This window comes from Carassius carassius, unplaced genomic scaffold, assembly GCF_963082965.1.
Source record: "Carassius carassius unplaced genomic scaffold, fCarCar2.1 SCAFFOLD_62, whole genome shotgun sequence".
Classification (NCBI taxonomy): Eukaryota; Metazoa; Chordata; class Actinopteri; order Cypriniformes; family Cyprinidae; genus Carassius; species Carassius carassius.
The window spans coordinates 208,926-227,906 of record NW_026775179.1 but is presented as its reverse complement, the minus strand read 5'-3'; the positions used below and the strand labels follow the sequence as shown (position 1 = coordinate 227,906).

The following is an 18,981-nucleotide window of genomic DNA, read 5'->3' as shown; positions in this document are numbered from 1 at the left end:
AAATTTCTTGCAACCCTTTTCAGGTAAAACTGTATGCTGAACTGGGCAAAATTGAGGGAAGTCTTCAAGTGCTTAAAAATTCCAAACAGTCTGAAGATTTTGGCATGTACGCCATACAAGTAATTGAGCTCTTTTAGACTACTTTCACAGAGTATTTTTAATAAAATATGCCCTGTTTTCTGCCTGTTATGAAATGTATCATGAAATTACTGAAATAAAGTTTTGCAGTGTATCATGCACAATGTGTTTTATTCTTGTCTGTACAAACTAGGGCTGCAACAAATGATTATTTTGATGATCAATTAATCTAAAGATTATTAAAACCATTAATCCACTAATCATATATAATTTCACTGATTAAAGCTGCAGTCCATAACTTTTTTTTGGTTAAAAATGATCCGAAATAAATTTGAAAGTATAACCAGCCAATATTCCAAAAGTCGAATGGTATGACAATTAGAGATTAGACTACAGAAATTAAAATATAAATAAAATGCTAATTCAAGATTCAAGATTTTTTTTTGTCACACACATGGTTAGATGGAGAGCATATGACCAGCAGTGAAATGTAAATCAGGTCTGCTCCATGGACAGTGCAATAAGTGTAGTCATGTAGTTGTTAAGAGGCTGGTTTTGAGTTTAAGAGCCTGATGGCCTGGGGGAAGAAGCTCCTAAGTCTCTCGGTTTTTGACATCAAGCTACGGAAGAGCATGCGAACCAGATGGCAGCACAATGAAAAGAGTTACCAAGGTGATTTGTGTCCTTAATTATTTTAACAGCTTTGCTTTTGCAGCGTTTGAGGATGTCCTGCAGAAAGGGGATAGCAGACCCTGATATCAGCTCAGCTGAGTCACTTTCTATGGCCCCTGAATAGAACGTTTTCAGGATTGCTGGTGAGACCCTGCATTTTCTCAGCTGACGCAGATGGTACAGTCTGCCTGGAGTGTGAATGTGGGTAGACCAAGTCAGGTCCTCAGGTCAGATGTTTACACAAAGGTACTTCAAGCTGCTCACTCTGTCCACAGGGGTTACGCTGATCATAAGAGGAGTGAAAGGCTGCTGCTGCTGTCTCTTCATGAAGTCCACAGTCAGCTCTTTAGTTTTACTCATTCATAGAGAGAGACGATTGTCCTGGCATCATGATGTGAGTTTCTCTACCTTATCCAGGTATGCAGCTTCACTGTTGTTGGAAATGAGGCCCAGTACAACAGTATCATCAGCAAATTTTATAATAGATGTGGAGCTGTGGGAAGGCACACAGTCATGTGTGTAGAGAAGAGTAGACCAGGGAACTCAGGACACAGCCCTGTGGGGCTCCTATGTTCAGGGTGATTGAGTTGGAGGTGCACTGGCCTACTTTCACCACTTGAGGTCTGCCGGTGAGGAAATCAAGAATCCAGTTGCAGAGTGAAGAATTTAGGCCGAGATCCATGAGTTTAGAAGCTAGCTTGATGGGGACTATAGTACTGAAAGCTGAGCTATAGTCGATGAATAGCAGCCTTACATATTTTAATACAGTTCGTAATTGGGTCAATACTGGAGTACCAAAAAGATTTCAGTGGTGTAATGTAACAAAGTAAAAATACTTTGTTACAGTACTTAAGTATTTTTTTGGGAGTATTTGTACTTGTTTTTAATATTACAGCCAACTTTTTTTTACTCCACTAACGTTTTGTTTCCTAATTAAAACTTTTAATTAATACATTTACTCCGATACATTTCCCCAAGTATATTCGTTACTTACTACAAAATAGTCAGAAGAACACAGAATGCAGGAAAGCAGGTTTGACGAATCGGTGGTCTGGTGTTTGCAAGTCAGACACCTCACCTCTCTAATGGTGTGTTACATGTGTGTACCGATTTTCATGAATGTACGTGAAACACAGCTCGAGACGCACTCCGTTGAATTTAACAGGTGGCGCTATCGAGCCATTTTGCCACACCCACTTCTGAAACCTATATCAGATGTAAATTTTCGCCAGTCCTGATGCGTGTGCAAAGTTTCGTGAGTTTTGGAGCTTGTTTAGGCCCTCAAAAATGCGCTTCATTACGGAGAAGAAGAAGAAGAATTAAAGCTGCAAGCAGCGATGAACGGGCCCTCGCACCCGGGCTCACCGCCAACGAGTGGCTTTAGTAAATAAGTGAACGCTGAGAAATATGCATTTAAACTCATAAATATAAGTGGAATATATCAAAATGTATTCCATATGTGCCAATCTTCCTGTTGCCAGCAGGTGGTGCTATCATTATAATGGAATATTGGCCTTCAGATGTATTCAGGCCAGGACTCTTATCAAACATGTGAAGTTTGGGGAAGATCGGACTTTGTATGTCTGAGTATCAGCAACTTCCTTTTTCAAGGCGAAACAATGAAATTTGTCAGGCCGCCATGGACACGCCCTTTAACAAAACCTCAAGATCTTCGCAATTTAACATCGCAAAGGCCTTTAGATTTAACTGACCAAGTTTGGTGTTGATCTAAATAAATCTCTAGGAGGAGTTTGTTAAAGTACAACCCCTGGAAATGGCAAAAACAACAATTTTGCAGAGAAAATTCTAAATAACCGACTTCCTGTTGGGATTCGGATTTCGTACCAAGAGACTTTATTGTAGGTATTGGTGTGTTACATGCGTGTACCGATTATTGTACATGTACGTGAAACACAGCTCAAGGTGCACTCTGTTGAAAGTGTATAGGTGGCGCTATCGAGCCATTTTGCCACACCCGATGGACTATTGGCCTTCAGATCTGTTCAGGCCAGGACTCTTATCACACATGTGAAGTTTGGGGAAGATCGGACATTTAATGCCCGAGTTATAACATCTTTTATTCCCATGGCGAGACATCGAATTTCGTCACGCTGCCATGGACACGCCTTTTAAAGAAAACTCAGATCTTCAAAACTGAACATCGCACAGGCCTTTAGATTTGACTGACCACAAAAAAGACATTGATGTCATAAAATTTCTATGAGTAGTTCGTCGCAGTGCAAAATATGTCACTTCCTGTTGCCAATAGGTGGCACTGTGACTATAACTGAATGTGGGCATGTCCATCTTTTCAGGTTCGGAGTCTTATTAAACATTTGTAGTTTGGGGCAGATTAGACATTGTATGTCTGAGTTATAGCAACTTTATTTTTCATGGCGAATCATCGAAATTCGCCAGGCCGCCACGGACACGCCCTTCGACGAAAACTCAATCTCTTCGCAATTTAACATCGCAAAGGCCTTTAGATTAAGCATACGAAATTTGGTGTTGATCTGAATAAATCTCTAGGAGGAGTTGGTTAAAATACAACGCATGGAAATGACAAAAATTACACAAAATTTGCTCATAATATTAAAAATAACCGACTTCCTGTTGGGTTTAGAATTTTGCTCCAGGAGTCTTTTTTGTAGGTATTGGTGTGTTACATGTGTGTGCCAATTTTCGTGCATGTACGTGAAACATAGCTCGATGTGCACACCGTTGAACGTCTATAGGAGGCGCTGTCGAGGCATTTTGCCACACCCACTTCTGAAACCCATATCAGACGTAAATTTTCGCCAGTTCTGAGGTGTGTGCAAAGTTTTGTGACTTTTTGAGCATGTTTAGGCCCTCAAAAATGCGCTTCATTACGGAGAAGAAGAAGAAGAATTAAAGCTGCAAGCAGCGATGAACGGGCCCTCGCACCCGGGCTCACCGCCAGCGAGAGGCTTTAGTAAATTGGTGAACGGCGAGATATATGCATTTAAAGTCGTAAATATAAGTGGAATATGTCAAAATCATTTATATGTGCCAGTCTTCCTGTTGCCAGCAGGTGGCGCTATCATTATAATGGAATATTGGCCTTCAGATGTGTTCAGGCCAGGACTCTTATCACAAATGTGAAGTTTGGGGAAGATTGGTACATTTTATGCCTGAGTTACAACAACTTCTTTTCCTGTGGCGAGACATCAAATTTTGTCATGGTGCCATGGACACACCCTTTAACAAAAACTCAAGATCTCCATAATTTAACATTGCACAGGCCTTAAGATTAGACTGACCACAAAAAATACATTAATGTCAAAAGATTTCTAGGAGTACGATGTCACAGCGTAAAACATGCCACTTCCTGTTGCCAGCAGGTGGCGCTATGACTATAAGTGAATATGGGCATGTGGATCTCTTAAGGGCAGAACTCTTATCTAACATGCGAAGTTTGGGGCAGATTGGACATTGTATGTCTGAGTTACAGCAACTTCATTTTTCATGGCAAAACATCGAAATTTGTCAGGCTGCCATGGACACGCCCTTTAACGAAATCTCAAGATCTTCCCAATTTAATTAAGCAAAGGCCTTTAGATTTAACTGACCAAGTTTGATGTTGATCTGAATAAATCTCTAGGAGGAGTTCGTTAAAGTACAACCCCTGAAAATGCCAAAAACACCAATTTTGCAGAGAACGTTCTAAATAACTGACTTCCTGTTTGGATTCGGATTTGTACTAGGAGACTTTTTTGTAGGTATTGTGGTGTTACATGTGTGTACCAATTTTTGTACATGTACGTGAAACATAGCTCGAGGCGCACTCCGTTGAAAGTGTATAGGTGGCGCTATCGAGCCATTTTGCCACACCCGATGGAATATTGGCCTTCAGATCTGTTCAGGCCAGGACTTTTATCACACATGTGAAGTTTGGGGAAGATCGGACATTTTATGGCTGAGTTATAACATCTTTTATTCCCATGGCGAGACTTTGAATTTTGTCACGGCGCCATGGACACGCCCCTTAACGAAAACTCAAGATCTTCACAATTTAACATTGCACAGGCCTTTAGATAAGACTGACCATAAAAAAGACATTGATGTCAAAAAATTTCTAGGAGTAGTCTGTCAAAGTGTAAAATATGTCACTTCCTGTTGCCTATAGGTGGCGCTATGACTATAACTGAATATGGGCATGTAAATATGTTCAGGTCAGGAGTCTTATTAAACTTGTGAAGTTTTGGGCACATTGGACATTGTATGTCTGAGTTATAGCAACTTCATTTTTCATGGCGAATTATCGAAATTCGCCAGGCCGCCACGGACACGCCCTTTAACGAAAACTCAAAATCTTCGCAATTTAACATCGCAAAGGCCTTTAGATTAGGTATATTAACTTTGGTGTTGATCTGAATGAATCTCTAGGAGGAGTTCGTTAAAATTTAACGCATGGAAATGACAAAAATGACACAAAATTTGCTCATAAAATTAAAAATAACCGACTTCCTGTTGGGTTTCGGATTTTGCTCCAAGAGACTTTTTTTGTAGGTATTAGAGAGATACATGTGTATAACGATTTTCATATATGTACTTGAAACGTAGCTCGAGGCGCACACCGTTGAACGTGTATAGGTGGTGCTGTCGAGCCATTTTGCCACACCCACTTCTGAAACCCATATCAGACGTAAATTTTCGCCAGTTCTGAGATGTGTGCAAAGTTTCATGACTTTTCGAGCATGTTTAGGCTCTCAAAAATGCGCTTCATTACGGAGAAGAAGAAGAAGAATTAAAGCTGCAAGCAGCGATGAACAGGCCCTCGCACCCGGGCTCACCGGCAGCGAGTGGCTTTAGTAAATAGGTGAACGGTGAGAAATATGCGTTTAAACTCATAAATTTAAGTAGAATATATCAATATTTATTCCATATGTGCCAATCTTCCGGTTGCTAGCAGGTTGCGCTATCATTATAATGGAATATTGGCCTTCAGATGTGTTCAGGGCTGCACTCTTATCGAACATGTGAAGTTTGGGGAAGATCAAACATTTTATGCCTGAGTTACAACAACTTCTCTTGCTGTGGCGAGACATCAAATTTTGTCATTTTTGCCATGGACACGCTCTTTAACAAAAACTCAAGATTGCCACAATTTAACATTACACAGGCCTTTAGATTAGACTGACCACAAAAATACATTAATGTCAAAAAATCTCTAGGTGTAGTTTGTCTCAGCGTAAAATGTCACTTCCTGTTGCCAGCAGGTAGCGCTATGACTATTGAATATGGGCATGTAGATCTGTTAAGGGCAGAAGTCTTATCTAACATGCGAAGTTTGGGGCAGATTGGACATTGTATGTCTGAGTTACAGCAACTTCCTTTTTCATGGCGAAACATCGAAATTTGTCAGGCCGCCATGGACACGCCCTTTAACGAAACCTCAAGTCCTTCGCAATTTAACATCACAAATGGCTTTAGATTATACTGACCAAGTTTGGTGTTCATCTGAATAAATCTCTAGGAGGAGTTCGTTAAAGAACAACCCCTGAAAATGGCAAAAACAACACCAATTTTGCAGGGAAAATTCAAAATAACCGACTTCCTGTTGGGATTAGGATTTCGTACCAAGAGACTTTTTTTAGGTATTGGTGTGTTACATGTGTGTACCAATTTTTGTACATGTACGTGAAACATAGCTTGAGGCGCACTCCGTTAAAAGTGTATATGCACTCTGTTGAAAATGTATAGGTGGCGCTATCGAGCCATTTTGCCACACCCAATGGAATATTGGCCTTCAGATCTGTTCAGGCCAGGACCCTTATCACACATGTGAAGTTTGGGCAAGATCTGACATTTTAAGCCTGAGTTATAACATCTTTTATTCCCTTGGCGACACATCAAACTTCGTCACGGCGCCATGGACACGCCTTTTAACGAAACCTCAAGATCTTCACAACTAAACATCACACAGGTCTTTAGATTAGACTGACCACAAAAATAACATTGATGTCATAAAATTTCTAGGAGTAGTTTGTCGCAGTGTAAAATATTTCACTTCCTGTTGCCAATAGGTGGCGCTATGACTATAACTGAATATGGGCATGTCAATCTGTTCAGGTCAGGAGTCTTATTAAACATGTGAAGTTTTGGACACATTGGACATTGTATGTCTGAGTTATAGCAACTTCATTTTTCACGGCGAAACATCGAAATTTGTCAGGCCGCCACGGACACGCCCTTTAACGAAACCTCAAGTCCTTCGCAATTTAACATCACAAAGGCCGTTAGATTAGGCATACCAACTTTGGTGTTGATCTGAATGAATCTCTAGGAGGAGTTCGTTAAAATACAACGCATGGAAATGACAAAAATGACACAAAATTTGCTCATAAAATTAAAAATAACCGACTTCCTGTTGGGTTTCGGATTTTGCTCCAAGAGACTTTTTTGTAGGTATTGGAGAGATACATGTGTATACTGATTTTCATACATGTACATGAAACGTAGCTCGAGGCGCACACCGTTGAATGTGTATAGGTGGCGCTATCGAGCCATTTTGCCACACCCGATGGAATATTGGCCTACAGATCTGTTCAGGCCAGGACTTTTATCAAACATGTGAAGTTTGGGGAAGATCGGACATTTTATGCCTGAGTTATAACATCTTTTATTCCCATGGCGAGACTTTGAATTTTGTCACGGCGCCATGGACACGCCCCTTAACGAAAACTCAAGATCTTCACAACTTAACATCGCACAGGCCTTTAGATTAGACTGACCACAAAAAAGACATTGATGTCAAAAAATCTCTAGGAGTAGTGTGTCGAAGTGTAAAATATGTCACTTCCTGTTGCCTATAGGTGGCGCTATGACTATAACTGAATATGGGCATGTAAATATGTTCAGGTTAGGAGTCTCATCAAACATGTGAAGTTTGGGGCAGATTGGAAATTGTATGTCTGAGTTATAGCAACTTCATTTTTCATAGCGAATCATCGAAATTCGCCAGGCCGCCACGGACACGCCCTTTAACGAAAACTCAAAATCTTCGCAATTTAACATCGCAAAGGCCTTTAGATTAGGCATACCAACTTTGGTGTTGATCTGAATTAATCTCTAGGAGGAGTTCGTTAAAATACAACACATGGAAATGACAAAAATGACACAAAATTTGCTCATAAAATTAAAAATAACCGACTTCCTGTTGGGTTTCGGATTTTGCTCCAAGAGACTTTTTTGTAGGTATTGGAGAGATACATGTGTATACCAATTTTCATACATGTACGTGAAACGTAGCTCGAGGCGCACACCGTTGAACGTGTATAGGTGGCGCTGTCGTGCCATTTTGCCACACCCACTTCTGAAACCCATATCAGACGTAAATTTTCGCCAGTTCTGAGGTGTGTGCAAAGTTTCATGACTTTTCGAGCATGTTTAGGCTCTCAAAAATGCGATTCATCTTAGAGAAGAATAATAATAATAATAATAATAATAATTAAAGCTGCAAGCAGCGATAAACGGGCCCTCGCACCCGGGCTCACCGGCAGCGAGTGGCTTTAGTAAATAGGCGAACGGTGAGAAATATGCATTTAAACTCATAAATATAAGTGGAATATATCAATGTTTATTCCATATATGTGCCAATCTTTCTGTTGCCAGCAGGTGGCGCTATCATTATAATGGAATATTGGCCTTCAGATGTGTTCAGGCCAGGACTCTTATCGAACATGCGGAGTCTGGGGAAGATTGAACATTTTATGCCTGAGTTACAACAACTTCTCTTGCTGTGGCGAGACATCAAATTTTGTCATGGCGCCATGGACACGCCCTTTAACAAAAACTGAAGATCTCCACAATTTAACATTGCACAGGCCTTTAGATTAGACTGACCACAAAAAATACATTAATGTCAAAAGATTTCTAGGAGTAGTTTGTCGCAGCGTAAAACATGTCACTTCCTGTTGCCAGCAGGTGGCGCTATGACTATAATTGAATATGGGCATGTGGATATGTTAAGGGCAGAAGTCTTATCTAACATGTGAAGTTTGGGGCAGATTGGACATTGTATGTCTGAGTTACAGCAACTTCCTTTTTCATGGCGAAACATCGAAATTTGTCAGGCCGCCATGGACACGCCCTTTAACGAAATCTCAAGATCTTCCCAATTTAACTTTGCAAAGGCCTTTAGATTTAACTGACCAAGTTTGATGTTGATCTGAATAAATCTCTAGGAGGAGTTCGTTAAAGTACAACCCCTGAAAATGCCAAAAACAACACCAATTTTGCAGAGAACATTCTAAATAACTGACTTCCTGTTTGGATTCGGATTTCGTACCAAGAGACTTTTTCGTAGATATTGGTGTGTTACATGTGTGTACCGATTTTTGTACATGTACGTGAAACATAGCTTGAGGCGCACTCCATTGAAAGTGTATATGCACTCAGTTGAAAGTGTATAGGTGGCGCTATTGAGCCATTTTGCCACACCCAATGGAATATTGGCCTTCAGATCTGTTCAGGCCAGGACCCTTATCACACATGTGAAGTTTGGGTAAGATCGGACATTTTATGCCTGAGTTATAACATCTTTTATTCCCATGGCGACACATCAAACTTCGCCACGGCGCCATGGACACGCCTTTTAACGAAAACTCAAGATCTTCACAACTAAACATCACACAGGTCTTTAGATTAGACTGACCACAAAAATAACATTGATGTCATAAAATTTCCAGGAGTAGTTTGTCGCAGTGTAAAATATTTCACTTCCTGTTGCCAATAGGTGGCGCTATGACTATAACTGAATTTTGGCATGTAGATCTGTTCAGGTCAAGAGTCTTATCCAACATGTGAAGTTTGGGGCAGATTGGACATTGTATGTCTGAGTTACAGCAACTTCCTTTTTCATGGCGAAACATCGAAATTTGTCAGGCCGCCATGGACACGCCCTTTAACGAAACCTCAAGTCCTTCGCAATTTAACATCGCAAATGGCTTTAGATTACACTGACCAAGTTTGGTGTTCATCCGAATAAATCTCTAGGAGGAGTTCGTTAAAGTACAACCCCTGAAAATAGCAAAAACAACGCCAATTTTGCAGGGAAATTTCAAAATAACCGACTTCCTGTTGGGATTAGGATTTCGTACCAATGTCAATGTCACCTTTATTTATATAGCGCTTTAAACAAAATACATTGCGTCAAAGCAACTGAACAACATTCATTAGGACAACAGTGTCAATAATGCAAAAATGATAGTTAAAGGCAGTTCATCATTCAGTTATGTCATCTCTGTTCAGTTAAATAGTGTCTGTGCATTTATTTGCAATCAAGTCAACGATATCGCTGTAGATGAAGTGTCCCCAACTAAGCAAGCCAGAGGCGACAGCGGCAAGGAACCGAAACTCCATCGGTGACAGAATGGAGAAAAAAACCTTGGGAGAAACCAGGCTCAGTTGGGGGGCCAGTTCTCCTCTGACCAGACGAAACCAGCAGTTCAATTCCAGGCTGCAGCAAAGTCAGATTGTGCAGAAGAATCATCTGTTTACTGTGGTCTTGTCCTGGTGCTCCTCTGAGACAAGGTCTTTACAGGGGATCTGTATCTGGGGCTCTAGTTGTCCTGGTCTCCGCTGTCTTTCAGGGATGTAGAGGTCCTTTCTAGGTGCTGATCCAGCATCTGGTCTGGATACGTACTGGATCCGGGTGACTGCAGTGACCCTCTGATCTGGACACAGACTGGATCTGGGGGCCACGGTGACCTCGGAACAAGAGAGAAACAGACAAATATTAGCGTAGATGCCATTCTTCTAATGATGTAGCAAGTACATAGGTTGTTATGGGAAGTGTTTCCGGTTCCGGTTTACCTAATTAATGCAGCCTAAAAATCCTTTAACGGATTTGGATAATAAAAGCATATTAGTATGTTATGTGTATGCCAGGTTAAAGAGATGGGTCTTTAATCTAGATTTAAACTGCAAGAGTGTGTCTGCCTCCCGAACAATGTTAGGTAGGTTATTCCAGAGTTTGGGCGCCAAATAGGAAAAGGATCTGCCGCCTGCAGTTGATTTTGATATTCTAGGTATTATCAAATTGCCTGAGTTTTGAGAACGTAGCGGACGTAGAGGATTATAATGTAAAAGGAGCTCATTCAAATACTGAGGTGCTAAACCATTCAGGGCTTTATAAGTAATAAGCAATATTTTAAAATCTATGCGATGCTTGATAGGGAGCCAGTGCAGTGTTGACAGGACCGGGCTAATATGGTCATACTTCCTGGTTCTAGTAAGAACTCTTGCTGCTGCATTTTGGACTAGCTGTAGTTTGTTTACTAAGCGTGCAGAACAACCACCCAATAAAGCATTACAATAATCTAACCTTGAGGTCATAAATGCATGGATTAACATTTCTGCATTTGACATTGAGAGCATAGGCCATAATTTAGATATATTTTTGAGATGGAAAAATGCAGTTTTACAAATGCTAGAAACGTGGCTTTCTAAGGAAAGATTGCGATCAAGTAGCACACCTAGGTTCCTAACTGATGACGAAGAATTGACAGAGCAACCATCAAGTCTTAGACAGTGTTCTAGGTTATTACAAGCAGAGTTTTTAGGTCCTATAATTAACACCTCTGTTTTTTCAGAATTTAGCAGTAAGAAATTACTCGTCATCCAGTTTTTTATATCGACTATGCAATCCATTAGTTTTTCAAATTGGTGTGTTTCACCGGGCTGCGAAGAAATATAGAGCTGAGTATCATCAGCATAACAGTGAAAGCTAACACCATGTTTCCTGATGATATCTCCCAAGGGTAACATATAAAGCGTGAAGAGTAGCGGCCCTAGTACTGAGCCTTGAGGTACTCCATACTGCACTTGTGATCGATAGGATACATCTTCATTCACTGCTACGAACTGATGGCGGTCATATAAGTACGATTTAAACCATGCTAATGCACTTCCACTGATGCCAACAAAGTATTCAAGTCTATGCAAAAGAATGTTGTGGTCAATTGTGTCAAACGCAGCACTAAGATCCAATAAAACTAATAGAGAGATACACCCACGATCAGATGATAAGAGCAGATCATTTGTAACTCTAAGAAGAGCAGTCTCAGTACTATGATACGGTCTAAATCCTGACTGGAAATCCTCACATATACCATTTTTCTCTAAGAAGGAATATAATTGTGTGGATACCACCTTTTCTAGTATCTTGGACAGAAAAGGGAGATTCGAGATTGGTCTATAATTAACTAGTTCTTTGGGGTCAAGTTGTGGTTTTTTGATGAGAGGCTTAATAACAGCCAGTTTGAAGGTTTTGGGGACATGTCCTAATGACAATGAGGAATTAATAATAGTCAGAAGAGGATCTATGACTTCTGGAAGCACCTCTTTCAGGAGCTTAGATGGTATAGGGTCTAACATACATGTTGTTGGTTTAGATGATTTAACAAGTTTATACAATTCTTCCTCTCCTATGGTAGAGAATGAGTGGAACTGTTCCTCAGGGGGTCTATAGTGCACTGTCTGATGTGATACTGTAGCTGACGGCTGAATGGTTGCAATTTTATCTCTAATAGTATCGATTTTAGAAGTAAAGTAGTTCATAAACTCATTACTGCTGTGGTGTTGGGAAATGTCAACACTTGTTGATGCTTTATTTTTCGTTAATTTAGCCACTGTATTGAATAAATACCTGGGGTTATGTTTGTTTTCTTCTAAAAGAGAAGAGAAGTAATCGGATCTAGCAGTTTTTAATGCTTTTCTGTAGGATATGTTACTTTCCCGCCAAGCAATACGAAATACCTCTAGTTTTGTTTTCCTCCAGCTGCGCTCCATTTTTCGGGCTGCTCTCTTTAGGGTGCGAGTATGCTCATTATACCATGGTGTCAAACTGTTTTCCTTAACCTTCCTTAAGCGTAAAGGAGCAACTTTATTTAAAGTGCTAGAAAAGAGAGAGTCCATAGTTTCTGTTACATCATCAAGTTGTTCTGAGGTTTTGGATATGCTAAGGAATTTGGATACATCAGGAAGATAACTTAAAAAGCAGTCTTTTGTGTTAGAAGTGATGGTTCTTCCATACTTGTAACAAGAAGTAGAATTTACAATTTTGGCTATATGAATTTTGCAAAGAACTAAATAATGATCTGAGATATCATCACTTGGCTGAATAATTTCAACACCATCAACATCAATTCCATGTGACAGTATTAAATCTAGAGTATGATTTCGACAATGAGTAGGTCCTGAAACGTGTTGTCTAACACCAATAGAGTTCAGAATGTCTATAAATGCTGATCCCAATGCATCGTTTTCATTATCAACATGGATATTAAAATCACCAACTATTAAAACTTTATCTGCAGCCAGAACTAACTCAGATGTAAAATCACCAAACTCTTTAATAAAGTCTGTATGGTGCCCTGGTGGCCTGTATACAGTAGCCAGTACAAACATAACAGGGGATTTATCATTAACATTTGTTTCTTTGGATAATGTTATATGAAGTACCATTACTTCAAACGAGTTATACTTGTAGCCTACCCTCTGAGAAATCCTGAAAAACGTTGTTATAAATTGAAGCAACACCTCCACCTTTGCCTTTTAGACGTGGCTCATGTTTATAACAGTAATCTTGGGGGGTGGACTCATTTAAAATAATGTAATCATCAGGTTTTAGCCAGGTTTCTGTCAAACAGAGTACATCTATATTATGATCAGTGATCATATTATTTACAAAAAGTGTTTTCGTAGAAAGGGATCTGATATTCAATAAGCCAAGCTTTATCATTTGTTTATCCATATTGCTTCTGTTTTTTATTTGTTGAACCTCAATTAAATTGTTAATCTTAACCTGGTTTGGACGTTTTTTGTTTTTTCTAGTTCGGGGAACAGACACAGTCTCTATAGTGTGATATCTAGGTGAAAGAGTCTCTATGTGCTGAGAATTAACTGACCTCTGTGACGGGAGGCAGCTAGCAGACGGTCGGTTTAGCCAGTCTGACTGCTTCCTGACCTGGGCCCCAGTTAGTCAAGTATAAACACTAAGACTATTTGCCATATTTCTAGAGAGAAGAGTGGCGCCACCCCAGGAGGGATGAAGACCATCTCTTTTAAACAGGTCAGGTCTGCCCCAAAAGCTTGTCCAATTGTCTATGAAACCTATGTTATTCTGTGGGCACCACTTAGACATCCAGCCATTGAGTGATGACAATCTGCTATGCATCTCATCACCACGGTAAGCAGGGAGGGGACCAGAGCATATTACAGTGTCTGACATCGTGCTTGCAAGTTCACACACCTCTTTAATGTTATTTTTAGTGATCTCCGACTGGCGAAGTCGAACATCATTAGCGCCGGCATGAATAACAATCTTACTGTATTTACGTTTAGCATTAGCCAGCACTTTTAAATTTGCCAAGATGTCAGGCGCTCTGGCTCCCGGTAAACATTTGACTATGGTGGCTGGTGTCTCTATATTCACGTTCCGTACAATAGAATCACCAATAACTAGAGCACTTTCATCAGGTTTCTCAGTGGGTGCATCACTGAGTGGGGAGAACCTGTTTAATGTTTTGATCGGAACAGAAGAGCTGTGTTTTGACCCACGACTACGCTGCCTCACCGTCACCCAGTTGCCCTGCTGCTGGGGCTCTGTTTCCGGAACCGAACAATGTATAGGAATCCCTGAGCTAGACGCATCCAAAGCCGTATCTAGAGCCCTAACATTCTTACTGTCCTCAATTAAAGTTTGGATGCGTGTCTCTAATTCTGAAATCTTCTCTGTCAGCCTAACTATTTCCCTGCATTTATCACATGTGAATCCCTCATCAGCGACAGAGATAGATAAACTGTACATGTGGCAAGAGGTGCAAGAAACAATGATAGGAGAAGCCATTACTCACCGTGCTTGATGAAAATTCTTACTGCGGTTGTTTGATGAACTTGTGAAAAACTGGAGCGAGGGAGAGGAGAAAAGAAAACAGCGATAGGTTCGAATGAAGACGCTAATGACAAGCTAACGAGTGCTAACGCTTTGCAGGTGTACTGCACTCACGGAAATAAAATAAAAGTGAACGATCAAAGTTAATCTGATAAGATTGATCGATAATATCAGAAATATGGTGTGAATTAAGTTATATTTTACCACTTTAAAAAACAGAGAGTGATAGTAAGATAAAGATTCTAGAGAAAATAATAAAATAAAAACAGCTACACGGAGCTACAATTTGCTACAGAAGGCCAACAGGAAGTAGAGAAAACACTGTCCAACAGCGACACCCGCCAAGAGACTTTTTTGTAGGTACTGGTGTGTTACATGTGTGTACCGATTTTTGTACATGTACTTGAAACGGAGCTCGAGGTGCGCTATGTTGAAAGTGTATAGGTGGCGCTATCGAGCCATTTTGCCACACCCGATGGAATATTGGCCTACAGATGTGTTCAGGCCAGGACTATTATCACACATGTGAAGTTTGGGGAAGATCGGACATTTTATGCCTGAGTTATAACATATTTTATTCCCTTGGCGAGACATCGAACTTCGTCATGGCGCCATGGACACGCCTTTTAACGAAAACTCAAGATCTTCACAATTTAACATCGCACAGGCCTTTAGATTAGACTGACCACATAAAAGACAATGATGTCATAAAATGTCTAGGAGTAGTTAGTCGCAGTGTAAAATATGTCACTTCCTGTTGCCTATAGGTGGCGCTATGACTATAACTGAATATGGGCATGTCAATCTGTTCAGGTCAGGAGTCTTATTAAACATGTGAAGTTTTGGACACATTGGACATTGTATGTCTGAGTTATAGCAACTTCATTTTTCATGGCGAATCATCGAAATTCGCCAGGCCGCCACGGACACGCCCTTTAACGAAAACTCAAAATCTTCGCAATTTAACATCGCAAAGGCCTTTAGATTAGGCATACCAACTTTGGTGTTGATCTGAATTAATCTCTAGGAGGAGTTCGTTAAAATACAACGCATGGAAATGACAAAAATGACACAAAATTTGCTCATAAAATTAAAAATAACCGACTTCCTGTTGGGTTTCGGATTTTGCTCCAAGAGACTTTTTTGTAGGTATTGGAGAGATACATGTGTATACCAATTTTCATATATGTACGTGAAACGTAGCTCGAGGCGCACACCGTTGAACGTGTATAGGTGGCGCTGTCGAGCCATTTTGCCACACCCACTTCTGAAACCCATATCAGACGTACATTTTCGCCAGTTCTGAGGTGTGTGCAAAGTTTCATGACTTTTCGAGCATGTTTAGGCTCTCAAAAATGCGATTCATCTTAGAGAAGAATAATAATAATAATAATAATAATAATAATAATAATAATAATAAACGGAGCAATTCCAAGAGGGTCCTTACACCATCGGTGCTCGGGCCCTAATTAAAGCTGCAAGCAGCGATGAACGGGCCCTCGCACCCGGGCTCACCGCCAGCGAGAGGCTTTAGTAAATTGGCGAACGGTGAGATATATGCATTTAAAGTCGTAAATATAAGTAGAATATGTCAAAATCATTTATATGTGCCAGTCTTCCTGTTGCCAGCAGGTGACGCTATCATTATAATGGAATATTGGCCTTCAGATGTGTTCAGGGCTGCACTCTTAACGAACATGTGGAGTTTGGGGAAGATTGAACATTTTATGCCTGAGTTACAACAACAACTCTTGCTGTGGCGAGACATCAAATTTTGTCATGGCGCCATGGACACGCCCTTTAACAAAAACTGAAGATCTCCACAATTTAACATTGCACAGGCCTTTAGATTAGAACTGACAACAAAAATACATTATTGTCAAAAGATTTCTAGGAGTAGTTTGTCGCAGCGTAAAACATGTCACTTCCTGTTGCCAGCAGGTGGCGTTATGACTATAACTGAATATGGGCATGTAGATCTTTTAAGAGCAGAAGTCTTATCTAACATGTGAAGTTTGGGGCAGATTGGACATTGTATGTCTGAGTTACAGCAACTTCCTTTTTCATTGCGAAACATCGAAATTTGTCAGGCTGCCATTGACACGCCCTTTAACGAAACCTCAAGATCTTCGCAATTTAACATCGCAAAGGCCTTTAGATTTAACTGACCAAGTTTGGTGTTGATCTGAATAAATCTCTCTAGGAGGAGTTCGTTAAAGTACAACCCCTGAAAATGCCAAAAACAACACCTATTTTGCAGAGAACATTCTAAATAACTGACTTCCTGTTTGGATTCGGATTTTGTACCAAGAGACTTTTTCGTAGATATTGCTGTTACATGTGTGTACCGATTTTTGTACATGTACGTGAAACATAGCTTGAGGCGCACTCCGTTAAAAGTGTATATGCACTCTGTTGAAAATGTATAGGTGGCGCTATCGAGCCATTTTGCCACACCCAATGGAATATTGGCCTTCACATCTGTTCAGGCCAGGACCCTTATCACACATGTGAAGTTTGGGCAAGATCGGACATTTTATGCCTGAGTTATAACATCTTTTATTCCCATGGCGACACATCAAACTTCGTCACGGCGCCATGGACACGCCTTTTAACGAAAACTCAAGATCTTCACAACTAAACATCACACAGGTCTTTAGATTAGACTGACCACAAAAATAACGTTGATGTCATAAAATTTCTAGGAGTAGTTTGTCGCAGTGTAAAATATTTCACTTCCTGTTGCCAATAGGTGGCGCTATGACTATAACTGAATATTGCCATGTAGATCTGTTCAGGTCAAGAGTCTTATCCAACATGTGAAGTTTGGGGCAGATTGGACATTGTATGTCTGAGTTACAGCAACTTCCTTTTTCATGCCGAAACATCGAAATTTGTCAGGCCGCCATGGACACGCCCTTTAACGAAACCTCAAGTCCTTCGCAATTTAACATCGCAAATGGCTTTAGATTACACTGACCAAGTTTGGTGTTCATCCGAATAAATCTCTAGGAGGAGTTCGTTAAAGTACAACCCCTGAAAATGGCAAAAACAACGCCAATTTTGCAGGGAAATTTAAAAATAACCGACTTCCTGTTGGGATTAGGATTTCGTACCAAGAGACTTTTTTGTAGGTACTGGTGTGTTACATGTGTGTACCGATTTTTGTACATGTACTTGAAACAGAGCTCGAGGCGCGCTATGTTGAAAGTGTATAGGTGGCGCTATCGAGCCATTTTGCCACACCCGATGGAATATTGGCCTACAGATCTGTTCAGGCCAGGACTTCTATCACACATGTGAAGTTTGGGGAAGATCGGACATTTTATGCCTGAGTTATAACATCTTTTATTCCCATGGCGAGACTTTGAATTTTGTCATGGCGCCATGGACACGCCCCTTAACGAAAACTCAAGATCTTCACAATTTAACATCGCACAGGCCTTTAGATTAGACTGACCACAAAAAAGACATTGATGTCATAAAATTTCTAGGAGTAGTCTATCGAAGTGTAAAATATGTCACTTCCTGTTGCCTATAGGTGGCGCTATGACTATAACTGAATATGGGCATGTCAATCTGTTCAGGTCAGGAGTCTTATTAAACATGTGAAGTTTTGGACACATTGGACATTGTATGTCTGAGTTATAGCAACTTCATTTTTCATGGCGAATCATCGAAATTCGCCAGGCCGCCACGGACACGCCCTTTAACGAAAACTCAAAATCTTCGCAATTTAACATCGCAAAGGCCTTTAGATTAGGCATACCAACTTTGGTGTTGATCTGAATTAATCTCTAGGAGGAGTTCGTTAAAATACAACGCATGGAAATGACAAAAAAGACACAAAATTTGCTCATAAAATTAAAAATAACCGACTTCCTGTTGGGTTTCGGATTTTGCTCCAAGAGACTTTTTTGTAGGTATTGGAGAGATACATGTGTATACCAATTTTCATACATGTACGTGAAACGTAGCTCAAGGCGCACACCGTTGAACGTGTATAGGTGGCGCTGTCGAGCCATTTTGCCACACCCACTTCTGAAACCCATATCAGACGTAAATTTTCGCCAGTTCTGAGGTGTGTGCAAAGTTTCATGACTTTTCGAGCATGTTTAGGCTCTCAAAAATGCGATTCATCTTAGAGAAGAAGAATAATAATAATAATAATAATAAACGGAGCAATTCCAAGAGGGTCCTCACACCATCGGTGCTTGGGCCCTAATAAATGGAGCAATTCCAAGAGGGTCCTCACACCATCGGTGCTCTGCCCCTAATAATAATAATAATAATAATAATAATAATAAACGGAG

General features: G+C 40.4%; 1 protein-coding gene across 2 annotated transcripts in view; it reads left to right on the top strand.

Moving 5' to 3' along the window:
* nol11 (nucleolar protein 11) overlaps nucleotides 1–242 on the top strand; it is an 86,118-nt gene extending 85,876 nt beyond the window's left edge. For both annotated transcript variants that reach the window (XM_059547551.1, XM_059547550.1), the window contains exon 18: nucleotides 24–242. In XM_059547551.1, coding sequence (XP_059403534.1) covers nucleotides 24–137 — 114 coding nt within the window. In that variant the 3' untranslated portion in view covers nucleotides 138–242. The remainder of the gene's footprint in view (nucleotides 1–23) is intronic.
* The last annotated feature ends 18,739 nt before the right edge of the window (nucleotides 243–18,981 follow it).